Genomic DNA, 18,252 nt, shown 5'->3' with positions numbered 1-18,252 from the left:
TCCACATTCTGTTGGATCGTCTTTCTTTGGAATAGGATCTCTTCCAGCAGTTGATTGGCCAGGTAGCTGTCTTCCAAATTTCTTGGCATAGACAAGTGAGCATCTCTAGTGCTGCATTTGTTTGTTGAAATATCTCAATTGATATTCCATCAGTTTCTGGAGCCTTGTTTTTCACCAATGCCTTCAGTGCAGCTTGGACTTCTTCCTTCAATACCATGGGGTCTTGATCATATCCTGCCTCCTGAAATGGTTGAACATCAACCAGTTCTTTTTGGTATGGTGACTCTGTTTATTCTTTCCATCTTCTTTTGATGCTTCCTGTGTAATTCAGTTGTTTGCCCATAGAATCCACTTCAATTTGCTGCACTTAACAGCAGGTTTCAGAGTCTCTTCTTACATGCATTTTGGTCCTTTTTTTTTCTTTTCTGCATTTTAATGACCTTTTGATTTCTTCATGTATTATGTCCTTTATGTCCCATCCCACAACTCAATCTGGTCATTGATCATTACTGTTCAATGCATCAAATCTGTTCTTGAGATGGTCTGTAAATTCAGGTGGAATTAACTCAGGTCATATTTTGACTCTCATGAACTTGTTTTAATTTTCTTCATCTTCAGCTTGAACTTGGATATGAGCAACTGATGATCTGTTCCGCAGTCAGCTCTTGGCCTTGTTTTGACTGGTGATATTGAGTCTCTCCATCATCTCTTTTCACAAATGTAGTCAATTTGATTTCTGTGTATTCCATCCGGCGAGTTCCACATGTATTGTTGCCTTTTATGTCATTGAAAAAATGTATTTCCAGTGAATAAGTCGGTGGTCTTGCAAAATTCTATCATGCAACCTCCTGCCTAGTTTCTATCACCAAGGCTGTATTTTCCAACTACTGATCCTTCTTTGTTTCTAACTTTTGCATTCCAATCACTAGTAATTATAAATGCATTTTTATTGAATGTTTGATCAATTTCACCCTGCAGAAGTTGGTAAAATCTTAAATTTCTTCATCTTTTGCATTACTTTATTTCACAAAATTCAGTGATACTCAGATTAACTGGTCTTCCTTATTAGGCGTATGGATATTTTCCTATCACTGACAGCGTTGTATTTCAGGATAGGTCTTGAAATGTTCCTTTTGGTGATGAATGTGATGTTGTTCCTTTACAATTTGTCATTCCCGGCATAGTAGACCATATGGTTGTTTGATTCAAAATGGCCAATACCAGTCCATTTCAACTCACTATGGTACTACTAACTCCTAAAGAATTTATATGACGTTTCACTTGTTCAAATAAGCTGAAATTATATATGCTCTTCAAAATTGTAGGTTTTCCAAGAGCTGCTGTTGTTTTGATGTCTTCCAGAAGTTAAATTCTTCAAAACTAACCGTTTAATTTAATTTCAGGTTTTTTCCAATGGTCACCTGGGAGATGAAGAATATGATGTTCCTCCCCGGCTCTCTCCTCCTCCTCCAGCTGCCACCCTCCTCCCTAGTGTAAAGTGAGTTTTATTGAATTTGGAAATTTGCTCATGAATAAAGATATGGTAAATAGTGGTTTTGAGATTCTCAATACAAAAGCTATCGGTGAATAAGAAACAATCAATAAATATGATGCAGCCAGATATATGTACCATACTTAATATGTATATTAAGTACCAGACATCAGGATCCTTTCCAATTCTTTGCTGGTAACCACAGCTTCTATGAGACTTACCTAAACTCTGAGTTTTTACATAGAGCAACAAGGAGAGAAAGTTCTCCCTGCACTCTAAGAAAGGGATAGCATAGCATAACAAGCACACCCTTAAAATTTACCTCTCTTCTTCTGGGGTATCATTTTTTATCCCAGCTATCCAGTTTGACGTTATAAAAGAATTATTGGTTCCTCCAATTTTCCTATTTCTCGTACCTACTCTGCCGCTAAGTCCTGATAATTGTTCTTTTGAGCTTTTTCTCATTCAGCTATTCTTCACCATTATCCTAGTCTCATCTCATAACTGGACAACTGAAAGAGCCTGCTACCTGATCTCCCGATATGAACTCAGAATTAGTATCAATGGATTTTAATACTAGAAAAATGGATTACTCCGGGTGTAGGCACACTGGACATATAGGTACACTGGATTATTAATTGATGTGTCATTCCCAGTCAAACCAACATAAAATCAAGTCTCCCAGTTTCCATTTCTCTACTCTTTATAAGATTGCCTATTCCTGTGTATTTTGTTCACTACAGCCTAATTAATTTAAACTGTTTTCAACAGATCACTGTTCTACTCAAAAACTGACATTGTTTCCTCTTTCCTACTAAATTGGTTCTGTGTTCTTCTGCTAGCGTTAAGGTTCTACAGAATTTTACCAAACTAAAATACTTTTCAGTAATTCCTAATGCTTACTCTCAAAACTTGTCTTAATTTTTTTCTGTCTTTTTGAGTTTTTTATGCTGTTCTCTCCTATGCTTGATTTTTTCAGAATCTTTATCCTAAGGGTCCATGTTTCAGGGTCCATATTAAAACTTATCTGACTTCAGCCTTAATGAAGGCTGAGTCACACTCTTCTTCCTACAGTTTATTTTCTATACATTTAATTATGTACTCTCCTATACTGATTTTTAATTTTAACATGGCTCTCAAAAAAGATTTTTAGGTTTTTGAGAGTAAAATCTTCTCTTGTATTCTCTGATTTTCCCACAACACTGAACTGTATTGGATATATAGTGAATACACTAAAAAATCTTAATTTGTTGGCTGATTAATTTTATCTGATAAGATCCTCATTTGCAATTGAAAGTCTTAGTGCTTCTTCACTCTTTCATCTACTAGCCACTGAACTCCCACTGTGGGTTCAGCACTAGTCAATATATGAATGTAAAAGAGGGATAAGTTGGATGTCACACCCCCAGGCATTTCCAGCTTACTCAGTTTACTTTAGAAAACAAAATTAATATATATGATATCATAGAGAACATTATGCACTAAATGACATGATGCTAACTTGTTAGTTTTATATGCGATTGGAGGAGAGGCTGTTATGGGCTTTGTAAGTCATGGATGCTTCATAAAGGGGGTGGGTACAGTTGGAATAGGCATTGCATAAGAAAAAACAAAAGTGTGAAGAGTTCCCACTAGAAAATGGTCCAGTTGAATTACTAGGAACTTTCTTGGAACTGCCAGAGATGTAGCAGACACGGGTGTTGGAAGCAAATACACATATTCTATGAAGGCTCTAACTCAGTGAGAACATAAGATGATATTCTAGCCCCAGATGCACTCTGTATATATGTATATGTAATAAAACATCTAAACTCAGTTACCTCCAATAATTCCAAGAATATTAGAAAATGAAGTCAATGAAATCTTGCTGATTGGAGATTACATGTTCACCTACTGTTTATTAAATTCTTGTTGGCAAATGCTGCGAGAGGTGGAGGTTGTGGGTTGCTTCATTTGTAATTAATTAAGTGCCTGCATCTTAGTAAATAATGTAAGTATAAAAATTCATAATGAAATATATTTTATTGATATTTTTCTTATACTTCAGTTTATAAGTGCATCTAAAATTAATGCCAGTAAATATACTTTCTTCCCAATGATTTGATTTTTCCCACAGAAATGATGAGATTGCTTTACTTAACTAGAAAAATATTTTAAACCTGTATGCTTAACAGCAAATTAGTTTTCTGTTTTGTATGCTTTAAGTTAAGCATAGTATGATCACTCCACTTTATTTATTCATTTTTTCTAACTATAAAGGTAGCAGTTGCTCATTATAGGAAAAAAAAAAAGGAAAGTATATAAAAGAATGAAAAATTAAATGAACAAATACATAAATATAGGAATATATACACCCCAGCCACCACTCATCTGTCAGTTTGTTGTAATATGGTGGCTTGCATGGTGCTGTGATGCTGGTAGCCATGCCACCGGTATTTTCAATACCAGCAGGGTCACTCGTGGACAGGTTTCAGTGGAGCTTCCAAACTAAGACAGACTAGGAAGAAGGACTTGGTGATCTACTTCTTAAAAAAAAAAAAAAATTGGCCAGTGAAAACCTTATGAATAGCAGCGGAACGTTGTCTGATAAACAGTGCTGAAAGGTGAACCCCTCAGGTTGGAAGGCACTCAAAATACGACTGGGGAAGAACTGCCTCTTCAAAGTAGAGTTGACCTTAATGACATGGATGAAGTAAAGCTTTTGGGATCTTCATTTGCTGATGTGGCACAACTTAAAAATGGGAAGAAACAGCTGCAAACATCCATAGTAATTTGAACATGGAATGTATGAAATACCAACTAGGAAGATTGGAAGTTGTCAAAAATGGAATGCATAAACATCGATATCCTAGGAATTAGTGAGGTGAGATTTACTGGCATTGGCCATTTTGAATCAGACGATCATATGGTCTCCTATGCCAGAAATGACAGTTGAAGAGGAAAGGCGTTGCATTCATGGTCAAAAAGAACATTTCAATATCTGTCCTGAAGTACAACACTGTCAGTGATAGGATAATATCCATATGCCAAGGAAAACCAGTTAATGTATTATTCAGGATTTATGCTCCAAACACTAAGGTGAAAGATGAAGAAGTTGAAGATTTTTACCAGCTTCTGAAATGGATCAAACACGCAATTAAGATGCGTTGATAATTACTAGTGATTGGAATGCAAAAGTTGGAAACGAAGAAGAAGGATAGGTAGTTGAAAAATAATGGCCTTCATGATAGAAACTAGGCAGGAGGTAACATGATAGAATTTTGCAAGAACAACGACTTATTCATTGGAGATACTTTTGTCAACGACATAAATAGCTACTATACACGTGGACCTTGCCAGATGGAATACAGAGGAATCAAATTGACTACAGTTGAGGAAGGAAATTATGGAGAAGCTCAGTATCATCAGTCAGAACAAGGCCACGGGCCGAGTCCAGAACAGACTATCATTTGCTCGTATGCAAGTTCAAGTCAAAGCTGAAGAAAATTAAAACAAGTCCATAGGAGCCAAAGTACGACCTTGGGTTACTCTCACCTGAATTTAGAGACCATCTCGAGTAAATTTGATGCACTGAACACTAATGACAAAAGACCCAGATGAGTTGTGGGATGATACGGAGGACATCATACATGAAGAAGGCAAAAGGTCATTAAAAAGACAAAGGAAAAAAAAAAGGACCAAACTATATTGTCAGAAGAGACTCTGAAACGTGCTCTTGAACATAAGGTAGCTAAAGCAAATGGAAGCAATGTGAAATAAAAGGGCTGGACAAAAGATTTCAAAGGAAGACTTGCATAGAAAAAGTAAAGTATTATGATGAAATGTGCAAAGACCTGGAGTTAGAAAACCAAAAGGGAAGAAAACACTTGGAATATCTCAAGCTGAAAGAAGTAAAAAAAAGACTCAAGCCTTGGGTTGCAGTGTTGAAGGATTCTGTGGGCAAAATAATGAACAACTCAGGAAGCATCAGAAGGAGATGGAAGGAATACACAGTGTCACTGTACCAAAAAGAATTGGTTGATGTTCAGCCATTTCAGGAGGTAGCATATGATCAAGAACCAATGGAATTGAAGGAAGAAGTTCAAGCTGCACTGATGGCATTTGTGAAAAACAAGGCTTCTGGAATTAACAGAATACTGAGATTTTTCGACAAACGTGTATGCTAAAAACGTTGGAAGATGGCTACCTGTCCAGTCACCTGGAAGAGATCCATATTTGTGCCCATTCCAAAGAAAGGTGATCCAACAGAATGTGGAACTTATTGAACAGTATCATTAATATCACACGCAAGCAAAATTTTGCTGAAGATAATTCAGAAATGGTTACAGCACTGTCGACGGGGAACTGCCAGAAATTCAAGCCAGATTCAGAAGAGGATGTGGAATGAGGGATATCATTGTTGATGTCAGATGGATCTTGACTGAAAGCAGAGAATACTAGAAGGATGTTTACCTATGTTTTATTGACTATGCAAAGGCATTCAACTGTGTGGATCATAACAGGTTATGGATAATACTGTGAACCTATACATAGACTGAGAGACAGTCATTAGAAAGAACAAGGGGATACCTCATGGATTAAAATCAGGAAAGATGTGCATCAGAGTTGTATCCTTTCACTATACTTATTCAGTTTATATGCTGAGCAAAAAATCCAAGAAGCTGGACTATATGAAGAAGAATGCAGCATCAGGATTGGAGGAAGACTCATTAACAACCTCTGATATGCTGAGGACACAACCTTGCTTGTTGAAAGTGAAGAGGACTTGAAGCACTTACTGATGAATGGATTCAGTATTCATGCCTTCAGTATGGACTACACCTCAACATAAAGAAAACAGAAATCCTCACAACTGGACCAATAAGCAACATCATGAAAAGGAGAGATAAGACTGAAGTTGTCAAGGATTTAATTTTAGTTGAATCCACAATCAACGCACATGGAAGCAGCAGACAAGAATCCAAACAACGTATTGCATTGGGCAAATTTGCTGCAAAAGATCTCTGTAAGTATTAAAAAGCAAAGATGTCACTTTGAGAACTAAGGTGCACCTGGCCCAAGCCATGGTATTTTCAGTCGCCTCATATACACATGAAAGCTGGACAATGAATGAATAAGGAAGACCAGAGAAAAAAATTGATGCCTTTGCATTATGGTATTGGTGAAGAATATTGAATATACGATGGACTGCTAGAACAAACAAATCTATCTTGGAAGTATCGCCAGAATGCTTCTTAGAAGGGAAGATGGCGAGACTTTGTCTCACATACTTTGGACATGTTATCTGGAAGGACCAATCCCTGGAGAAGGATGTAATGCTTTTAGTAAAGTTAGAGAGTCAGTGAAAAAGAGGAAGACCCTCAACAAATATAGGTTGACACAGTGGCTACAACAGTGGTCTCAAACATAGCAATGATTCTAAGGATGGCGCAGGACTGGGCAGTGTTTCATTCTGTTGTACATATGGTGGCTCTGAGTCAAAACCAAATTGATGGCACCTAACAGCAACAACATACACCCCAGATCTCAAAACCCAGAGTTTTAACATTTTTTTTCCTTTAGACATTTTTATGTCATTTAGATTTTATTGTAGCAATAATTCTTTGTTCTTCTTTGATATTTATTGTATAAATCCTTTCTGTTAAGCATTTAGACACTGTATTTATCCTGAAAGTAGCATGGAATTCTGATGCAAACAGAATAAAATGAGACCTGGTTCCAGCTCTGACTTCAAAATTATCTGTCTTACTTTGAACATGGTAACTTCACTGGACATCACTTTCTCTGTTTGATACAGGAGGGGCTAGTTTAACTTAAATGGTCTTTAAAGTCCTTTTGATGATTTATGTTCTATGCAATGTGTTTTTCTAGAAGTATTCATTGTGTTAATTATATACAAAATACTTAGCAAGTAAAATGTTCATTTTTAGTTGGTTGGGCACATTCCATTGCTGAAGGCAGTATGAGTCAGATCACTGTTCTAGTTTTTTTTTGTCAACTTTGGCCTCATTAGTGGGTACAGCCAGCTAGATGAGAGTAGACCCTTGGCTCTGGAGGGACATGGAGCAGAGGTCGTAGCAAAATATCACATTCATCCTCACCACTCACTGAAACGGGGATGTGGACTTTCAAGTACCCCATTTCTACGTAAAACTGAGTGCACGTTTCAAAATCAGGCCAAAACAAAATTACAGATTACTACCTTTGTGGACTTTGGGAATTCTCACAAATAATTGAAAACCAAATGTCAGGTTAAAGAATGTGAAAGCCAACATTTACGTTATAGCCACACTGTGTTATACACGTTTACTGAAGCGCAGTTATATTGCCCTTGAGTAGCGTAACCAGTTAACACGCTCAGCTGCTAACTGAAAGTTGGTACGTTCAGTTTCTCCCAGAGGTGCCTCAGAAGAAAGGCTTAGCAATATACTTCTGAAGAATCAACCATTAAAAATCCTGTGGAGCACAGTTTTATTCTGACACACATGGGGTTGCCATGAGTCATAATTGACTTCATGGCAACCTGTATAATTGTTAAATGATTTATTATTGTTGCTCTGATTCTCATTTACTTGATGTAAGAAGCTCCTTGGTGATAGTGTTTCCTTTCTTATAGAACTATCTTTGCATTTATTTTTGTTGCGTGATTTTTCTTGAGACGTAGAAGAATGCTGAATTTATTTCTGAAAAATATACTCTTGTAAGATGAAACTTTAATTGTATAGATATATATTGGTTTCCATTTAATTATCGTCATTGACATTTAGCTGTAAATGTAAAAGTTTAAGTAAAAACTTGAAACACAAATTATTCTTTTTTAGGGTAAGAATGAAAAAATATTCCTATGTGGATTATTTTTACTTTGTCATATAAACTATTTACTAAATTATATTTATTTTGAAATAATTTTATTTTTCAAAATTAAACTAAATGAAATTCTAAACAATTAAAAATATTTATTTTGTGTGACTCAGGATGTTTGGCAAATAAGCAGAGGCATTATTATAATAAAAATGGAGTAATTCCAGGCCAGTTAATACTCTGTAATGCTGAGGAATGCCATTTGTTTGAGAAGATTTTTCTTGTGCCTTTGGTTTTAGAAATGGACCTGTTGTACTTTTGACTTAATTATCTTAGGTTTTCAAATGTCTATGAACCAGTATTACTCAGTTCTTATTTTTGTAAAAAGAGTTTTTGATTGGTGGTGGTGGTGGTGCTGTCGGTGATCCATATACATTGTTCTAAACAGAGTGCTGTTATTTTAAGTTCAGTCAATAGAGAATTCAGAATTCTAACCTGTTTTCATTTAGTTGCATGTATTAGCTGGAGGTTCAACATGAACAAGATAAAATTCTTCTCATTGGATTTGAAGCTCTAATCAGGGAGAATAGAAAGTAAGCAAATAACTGTATTATGTCTTGCAGCATATAATATTCCTCACTGTTGTACTTTCTCGATATCATGAAAAAACTTCACAGTTTGCATTTACGTTATAAAACTCTGTCAAAAAGCTCTGTTTTGTTTTACCACTTCTCTGGAATGTGATTTGTCTGAGTTAGGCAGTTCCTTTATTAGGATTGGGATAGTGTAACACAACAGATATGGAATAATGTATATGGCACATTCTGAAGATTCCATTTTATAAAAGATATTTTATAATCTCATCTTCAGCTATTAAAGGGAGAGAGATTCTTACATGTAAAAAACAAGCAAAATGATGTATCACTTTTAAAGTGCTGTTCTTGGTCATGAATGGATCCTAAAAATTTAGTTTCTTTTCCCTAATGGCTTGGACCTGTACTTCTCTAAAAACCACTCATTATTTTTGTCTAAAAGCTTATTATGTACTCACCTGCATGTATACCATGCTAGGAACTTGTTGACTGAGGGTTTGCCCTTTAAGTATTTTGCAATTCAAGACACAAAGAGGAGAGAAACACAGATGAATCTATAGAAAGCACAAAATTAATGAATGAAGATGTACTAAATGCAAATAATAGAAGAAAATTATAATTAAATATTGAATTAAATATTGAATATTGAATTATAATTAAATATTGAATATTGAAAATCACAGAATTTTCATATATCAACATATATATCAACACCTGGGAAAAGTGATGGATGAAGTGAGGTGTCAGAAATTGCTCAAATGAAGGAAAGAAAAGTACTTGGCAAAAATGATGTCTGAGGTGTACGTTACATAGGTTAAAGTCAATGGGGTGCGCAGGTCAGCCCTCTGATTTTATGCCTCTCACATGAGGAATGTAGAATGCTTCCAAGGAATGCCTTTGTGATTCTTCAGTTTTAAAATGTAACAACCGCTAATTAAGAACAGCCTTAGAGAGTATCTCCCTTTGTCTGAAAATTCACTGTTTCTTGGTATATTTCAAGTGTGCAAGTGTAGAAATGAATGTGTTTTGCACTGTAGGCCCATGTTACCAATGCACAGTGAACTTAGCAAGATGTGCAGGTTGTGGGAGGGTGGCTGTGCATCTTTGAGAGCAGGTGTCTGTGCATTACCTGTGTATTAACTCAGGAGTGACAGCCACAGTGCAGAACACTCTGGATGCATAGTGATCATACAAAGGGAGTGAAGTAATGGATGTGAATGGTAGTATGGTTTACTTGGCAGCTTTAACTTGGAACCAGCCAAATCCTAGTGGTTATACTTTATTCCTCTGGCATTCTTGAAAATTCTCCTTAGGTGTTCTATGGAATAAGTTAGATACTTTCTTCATTGACAAAAATAAATATATCCATGAATAAATAAAGACTAAATCTTTAATTGTCTTACCACTTATTTAGTTCCAAGTAAAGTTGAACCTTCTTTTTGAATGAATTTGTGGGGAGAAAATCTCACATGTAATTACCAACTACCTAAACTATTTTATATACGACTTCTTTATATATCTTATTTGTACTTTCCTATTTATGTATTTTTATGGCAGAAAGTGCTTTTATTTTTTGTTTAGAACTGAATGAGATCAGTTTTGAATAAAAATATATCTAATATTGAATAAAATGCACTGTAATGATATTCTTATAAATTGATATAAAAAGCTTACATCCAAAAAATACAGTAATAAAATAATTTCTGACATTTAAGAACTTTATTAACATGGTGATGAATGGGACATCAAAGGAATTTTTTCTCATGTGGCTATAAGTGTGACTTGAAGACTTTTTTTTTTTTTACACTTCTAGATATAATTCAATAAAATGCATTTATGCTAATAATCTAAAATTAGTTAGCTTTTAGCAATAAGCCCTTATTTTTCCATAAAATGTTAGATGAGGTTTGCTTTTCATTTCCTTTAGAAGTACTCCCTCTTTTGATTTTCAGCAAAGTGAAAGAGTAGGGGGAATTACCCAGCTGAAATTCTCTATCATTGAAGGTAAATAATCAGCCACAACAGGTGTTGATTTCCAAAACTGGCCATTCTTGACTCATAATAAAGTGGTTCTTTGGAAATTTATAAATCTTTGGAAGTAGCAACAGTCAAGTATTAAAATATTCCTCATACTGAAGTGGCCATTGAATATTTAGTCAAAAAGTTTGCTTTGTGCTTTTTCTTTTATACAGTTTATGCTAGAATTGCATACAAAAAAAAGTTTCATTATGAATGAAAGTATTTTAGGGCATAGAAGGGATTATGTATTTCTCTTTTCATTTTTAGTAGACCACATCTGGTCTTTGAGTTAAATTGGTGTCCTTTTTGCAGTCCATCTGTTTCCCTGCTGTCATTTGGACAGTAAATCTTCGAGGTTAACCCACGGTCCGTGAAACCCTCAGCGTCTAACTGCGTTCTCTAGGCAGTGACATTGGACCTTGGGTTATTGCGTCACTGTGCTTTCATCTCACCGTAAACTTTCATTTGAATTCCAAGGTCACTCAAACAAACAAGAAATTTCATTTGAATTCCAAGGTCACTCAAACAAACAAGAATTCAAAGATTGGTATTGGAAAAATTCTTCAAAGAAGGATAAGAATATACTTTTGAAAGTCTTTGGAGAGATTTTTCTTTGATTTCTGAACTTCCTTGAGACTCAGATATATGGTTGAAACTTAAAAATTTTAAGGTTTTTCAAAATATCTTTTTGTAATGGGATCAAAGAAAAACCCAGAAAGTTGTTTTCATTCTAACTAATGAGGAATCAAAATGAAAAAAGTTCTTTCAGTCTTGATGACTTCATATACCAAAGGCCTCTTGCTCTCCCTACAGAAGGTGCTTCAAAATTGCAGTCCTTGGGTTTGGGGTTTTTTTTGTTTTTTGTTTTTATTTGTTTGTTTTTAAATGAAACATGTTTCTCAGAGGTTCATGATGATTAACAAAAAGCTTTGGATCTACATGTAACTCAGTGTCCTGCAAACTGTTGGTTCTCCCAGAGTTGCTGAGGAGGGAGGATTTGTGCATTTCTGTTAGCGTTTTTCATTGGCATTAGTAAGGATTAGATTAAACTCCTGTAGCAACAAATATGAAAAACAGTGGTTTTTTGTTTTTCCTTTTTGTTTATTTTGTTTTTTAGGCTTTATGGATGAGTAAAATGCTTGAAAATTTCTTTAGCTATTAGATGATTGTTTTACCCATTTCATTCTTTTGTTTCAAGCCAGGGATAAAAACAGTATATTCTGTTTTCAAAGATATTTAACAATAAGTTATCCTATTATCTGCTTCTAATTATTATAGTCATTTTCAATTCTTAGTTGTTCTTGGCATGGGGAGTTGAAACACCTAGTAATTGTGATTATAACTTCAGGGGAAAGAATTAAGATCCACTGAATTAAATTGGATATTTTTTTCAACCATAGGTGATATCCACAAGAGATTAAATGCTTGACCCTTGTATAAAGACTTCATTATTACATCAAACTACTACACATATATTTTTATCACCTTAATTTACCCATTTAAGTTAAATTTGAACAAAATGCTAATATTTTAATAGCTTTGCTTTAACTAATTGTGTGTATTGCATTTCCCTTTGTAACTCCAAAACCTTTTTGTTTTATTCGACAGGTCACCAGTTTTCCTTATTATACCATTTACAATTATAAGTATGAAATTATTGTATGGAGAGAGTCTTAATAAAAGATTGAGAATTCCATTCATGTCTGTTTAGTGTGAGAACAGCTCCTCTGATGTTTCCCTGTAATTGAAAAATGAACATAAGTGACAAAGTAGCTGGTTTTATTTGAGTGTGTCACATCAGACTCACCTGTTTTGAATTATTATGCTTAAACTAGACTGGATTTTTTTTTCCCCGGTAGGTGTACTGGTCCTTTAGCAAGTTCCGTTTCAGAGAAAGCAAGAGACCTAGTAGAGGAAGATGACAATGAATACAAGGTTCCTTCATCCCATCCCGTGTCCCTGAATTCACAACCATCTCATTGTCATAATGTAAAACCTCCTGTTAGGTAAGGATTGGGCAGCTTTTTATCGCCTTACATCTGCATAAGCATCATTTGTGTGTGTGTTTTTTTTAAGTGATTGAATCACATCTATTTAACTTTCATTTTTTAATTGCTGTTAACAGCTTTATCTTCCTATATGCTGTATTCTGTGTTCCTATTTTCTGTCTTACTTTCAGAGAAAACGAAAGGATGTAGACTTCCCATTAATCAGAAAGTTATTTGACTGAATTAGTTAACTAATAAGTAGAATAGAACATTCTGTTGCCCAAAAACACTAATTATGTGCTAATAAAATTTTGTTATAGGTTACATATAGTGACTATTAATTCATGTGTTTTCAATAAGCTATTTAATGCTTTCTGTCTATTCTGAGCATGTATCTCATGAAGAAAAATTACTGCTTAGAAACTCTAAGGTATTATGTGAACCTTCCTCGGAATTTTTTTTCATGATGTAAAACCTAGTATAATTTATATTCATTTCCTCTCTTGATATGCTGCCTACTTCTATTCAGATCTTGGAGAAGTTAAAAAAAAAAAAAATCCAAAGAAGTTGTTTCCCTTAACTTTTTTTTTAAATCAGGTGCTGTTTATCTTTTACTGTAATCATTTTTTTTCTGTGTGTTGTTCGTTTATACTGAATATAATGGGGACACCCTAGCTCTTTGAAGTGACGGCCACATTTAGGTATAAAAGAGATATTAAAAATGTGCATTGAAACATTAGCTCATCTTTAAGTAAAAGGATGACATATAATTAGTATGTTATAATCTAATATTTTTTCTAATCTGACTGACATATGTGAGGTATTCAGTAAGTCATATCCCAGCTCCAAAACTTAACTTTTTAAGCTTCATTTTTTTTTTTTCTGTAACATCCCTGGTGCTGTGCTTGGCACTTAGAATAGGGCACAACCACTGCTGGTGGCCCAGCCTTCCTGCCTTCCAGTGTCTCTTGACTGAGAGTAGGAGAGCATTGAACACTTCAGTCAGTGACATCATCTTTACTTACTATGCCATTTCCTTATGAAGTCAGGTCAATCTGCTGAAAGCATTTTATAAAAGTGAACTATTCTCTTCATTTTACATGAAAAAACTAAAAATGTTTTAATGTCTTTTTTCAAGTATCTCACTGAGATAGAAGATGTAATACTTGAAAAAGATAAGCAAACATTCATTTTAACCAGTCTGTCTTAATGAATGAATTGGATTAGAATGATCAGCTCTTTGCTGAATTATTAACTAGACCTATTAATATTCTCAAGTCCGGGGCTTCATATCACAAAACAAAAAGCAAAGCACTTTTTGCTACTCACTGGTGTCTAAGACTTCTGTTGACAAAAGAGTATCATTGAAGACACAAATAACTGGGAGCCATTTTGTTGTGTCAGATGAACAAAGTTTCTACTAATCTATTAGAGAAAGAAATGTATTCCTTCCCGTCAAATATAGATCGTTACAATTTTCAGTTCCCTTTGGCTCTTACAAATGTGTAGTAATTTTACAAAACTGAAATAAGATGACCTTTTTTGGTCTCCTTGGGATTCTCATTTTTTTCATTGCTGAAGAATTGAAGGGTATAATTTTAATACTTTAAATTTTAATTGTCACATCATAGTAGATGAGATTTTTGGTGTCAGGCCTCCCAAATCCTAAAAATAAATTTGAATTATGACTACCATTACCATCTTCCCACTGTTAGAAGTAATAAATGTTGATAATCCCTAAACTTAATTGGAGTGAATCCCTTATGTAATTTGTTCTTGAAAGCTGATGGGTGAAGTATTGTCTTATGGCCTTTCCAAAGCACTCTTTCAGCTTAATGTGCCCTCTCCCTTTTTCCTTTGGCATGTCACGGGAAGTAAATTGTCAATATGTGGGAAAATTGAAACAATAGATGAATAATTCAATTCAGTTTCAGTAAAAATCCAGCATTATTATGAAAATTCAATACTTGATAACTATTTTTAAATGAACCATCCTCTGGCCCCTTAAAGAGAAGTGGCCACCAGAGACAATGGAAGTGAATTTCAGATGAAGCATTTTTGCAATAACTATTTAAATATCCACCATCTCCTCCATTATGCATGTACTTTTAGTTTGCTCTAAGAATTCAGAGTAAATCAGAGAAAAGTAAAATGTAAACTTTGCTTCCCATAGGTCTTTGTGAGCAGAGGAACTTTCCCAGGGTTCATTGTTACACAGCTGTAGCTATATGCTGAAGACAAAATATGTTGTTTCTTCCGTTCCTGCTGCTGTCTTCCCATGCCCCAGTTTTATCTTTTTTGCTCATAGTATGATTCCAAAATATTAATGCCAACAAGAAAAATAATTTTTTAGTAAACGTGACTCTTTCGGATACCCAGATTAAAATACTTGTCATGCTGGAGTATGTACCCTGGGTCTTTGCTGAAGTCATTTTCCTACAATGGCAGTTACACATCCAGGGTTGTTTTCTTCACAGCGGTGGTGGAATTGGACCATAGGCTCTGGTTCTTAGCATATGCCTGTCAGACATATACTGAAATTACTTCTTTTATGGGCTCTAGCTTATTTTTGTTACAAAAAACCCTGTTGCCACCGAATTTATTCCAACTCATAGCGACCCTATAGGATAGAGTAGAACTGCCCTATAGAGTTTCCAGGGAGCGCCTTGTGGATTACAACTGACAACATCTTTTGCTACAAGAAAAGCTTAAAATACGGAAACAAAAATATAGCAGTAAATATCATTAACAAATCATGAAATTGATGGGACTGTGACACCTTTTTGCCTTGATACATGTTTTCTTCCCCCACTTCAAAAACGTGACAAGGTATTATTGAACTCTTCCAAAAAGATATATTTATTTCTCAGATGTGTTTAAGGTACTTTTTTTTGGAGGGGGGTGGCCCTTATAATTCTTGTTTTCAATTTAAAAAAGAAACTATCTTTTATGGAAAGAATATGTAGATATCATTACTTGTACTTTTTCCAGTAAAGGACACTAACTATTTATAGTCAACCTTTATTATTGTATGGCATTACTGTATGGCCAGGGCTCCAAGTTCTCTCTACCTCCTCGCATGAGTTTTAAATGGAAAGTAATTATCCATATATAATTTTTGTCCTTTTATCTATGCTTTAGGTCTTGTGATAATGGTCATTGTACATTGAATGGAACACATGGTACCCCTTCAGAGATGAAGAAATCAAACATCCCTGAATTAGGCATCTATTTAAAGGGTATGTATAGAATATGTTCTTACATGTTTTCTGTATCTTAATGGTGAGAATTTAAAGGCAAAAGTCCATCGCATTGTTGTACTGAAAATACATTAAGGTTTTGTGTTATCCTCTAGGAGATGTTTTTGATTCAGCCTCTGATCCAGTGCCATTGCCACCTGCCAGGCCTCCAACTCGGGACAATCCAAAGCATGGTTCTTCACTCAACAGGACGCCCTCTGATTATGATCTTCTCATCCATCCATTAGGTTGAAATCTTTAAAAAATTTGAAACAAAACAACCCTGCCTTTCAATTAAGAACTGAATGATCAGAATTCAGAGTTTATTGTAATGCAGACTCACTGGACTGAGGATTTGCCAGAAATTAAAATGGGTTCTCCATGTGCTGGTTGGTCTCAGGTTCATTTGGCCATTATCCCATTTAGATGATTAAAACAGTGGTGTAAATAGCTGGCCATCAGTCAGAGTTTTATGTAGTTGTCTCTTCATGTACTAAATGCAGTCTATAAAAACACATAAGAGCATTGTTCCTTCCCCAGGGTGCTTGAATTCTAGTAGTTTCCAAGTGATGGTTTGAAGTGTTCCTCTGAGATTGTCTTAAAGTATAATTCTTAATGAACAGGAACTTCTTTTTCTCTCAGTTCAAAAGGACACAGTTCCATGTAAGTTAGTTGTGAAAAATTATAATGATTGTAAAAAACTGAGGATAATTTCTGTCTTATCCTAATCATTGCATCTATAGCACGTTGAATGAATCTCATTTTTTATTCCAAATTATAATATAAAGAAGTATACTGATGTGTGTGTACACATGTGAAGGCACACACAGATGTGTACAGATGTTAAAATTGGCTGATGCCAGTGTCAGCATTTATTTCCTGAATTCCAGGTAGGAAGCTTCTGACCCTATTTTTAGAAGAGAACAATTAGAAACATTACATTTGTTAAAGTTTCACAGTAACAAGTTACCATACAAAAAAATAATGTATGATGTAGGCTCATCTGAAAGCTTATCTGAATTGGTTATTGCATCACCAGAAATATGAAATGAATCTTTCTATTTTTTCCACACACAACTGAATAGTGTTTGAGTTATACCCTTACAATATCTTTGCTCCAGTTCTCTTTGTAGCCATTTTTTAAAATTACTTCTAAATAGATTAATTAAAAGAGCTTCCTAACTTTCTTCTTTAACTCTAGTGTTTTTCTCTCTGTACTTTATCCTGTTAGTTAGTTCTTGGCCTGGTACCCTAGGGTTCATGATCTAGATTAGCACTGACCTGTAAAACTTACACTATGGTGATGTAAAGGATCTATATATTCACATATGCCTATTGAGCTGGTAGGCAAATGCAGCTGTGGAACTAAATCGTAATTTCAATAGCCTTATGTGATTAGGGGCTACCATGTTGGACAACACAAACAAATGTTCCAAACTATTTTTTTAACTTGACCTTCCTCTAGCTCTTGCATATCTCATGCTTTGTTCATACCATGCACCTGCTTAGAAGACACCACCTTGCACTTGATGAATAAATGTTTTTGAGTCCCCTGATATCCCAGGCCTTCGTGTTCAACCGATCAGCACCTCAGTGAATGTCATTTTCTGTTTTTCTCTTCCATCTTCCAATGCATATCTTTTTTTTTTTTTTAAATGTACTTCAGGTGAAGGTTTACAGAACGAATAGTTTCTCATTAAACAGTCAGTACACATATTGTTTTATGACATTGGTTAACAACCACACTACATGTCAACACTGTCCTTAGTCAACCTTGGGTTCCCTATCACCAGCTTTCCTGTCCCCTTCTGCCTTCTAGTCCTTGTCCCTGGACTGCTGTGCCGCATTAGTCCCATTTTGTTTTATGGGGCTATCCAATCCCTGGCTGAACGGCGAACCTCGGAAGTGACTTCATCACTGAGCTAAAAGGGTGTCTGGGGGGCGATACTATCAGGGTTTCTGCAGTCTCTTTCAGGCCAGTAAATCTTGTCTTTTTTGTGTGTGTTAGAATTTTGTTCTACATCCTTCTCTAGCTCTGTCCAGAACCCTCTGTTGTGATCCCAGTCAGAGCAGTCAGTGGTGGTAGCCGGGCACCATCTAGCTGTACTGGACTCAGTCTG

At 35.2% G+C, this 18,252-nt stretch overlaps 1 protein-coding gene across 1 annotated transcript in view; it reads left to right on the top strand.

The window, feature by feature from the left end:
• CBLB (Cbl proto-oncogene B) overlaps positions 1-18,252 on the top strand; it is a 243,189-nt gene that overhangs the window by 201,496 nt on the left and 23,441 nt on the right. Inside the window, exons 12-15 of the mRNA XM_004378154.2 lie at positions 1,404-1,498; positions 12,765-12,911; positions 16,035-16,132; positions 16,249-16,380. Coding sequence (XP_004378211.1) covers positions 1,404-1,498; positions 12,765-12,911; positions 16,035-16,132; positions 16,249-16,380 — 472 coding nt within the window. The remainder of the gene's footprint in view (positions 1-1,403; positions 1,499-12,764; positions 12,912-16,034; positions 16,133-16,248; positions 16,381-18,252) is intronic.

The sequence above is a fragment of the Trichechus manatus genome, unplaced genomic scaffold, assembly GCF_000243295.1.
Source record: "Trichechus manatus latirostris isolate Lorelei unplaced genomic scaffold, TriManLat1.0 scaffold00055, whole genome shotgun sequence".
In the NCBI taxonomy this organism is placed as follows: domain Eukaryota; kingdom Metazoa; phylum Chordata; class Mammalia; order Sirenia; family Trichechidae; genus Trichechus; species Trichechus manatus.
Note: the sequence above shows the minus strand (reverse complement) of the source record. Positions and strands in the feature narration are given on the sequence as shown.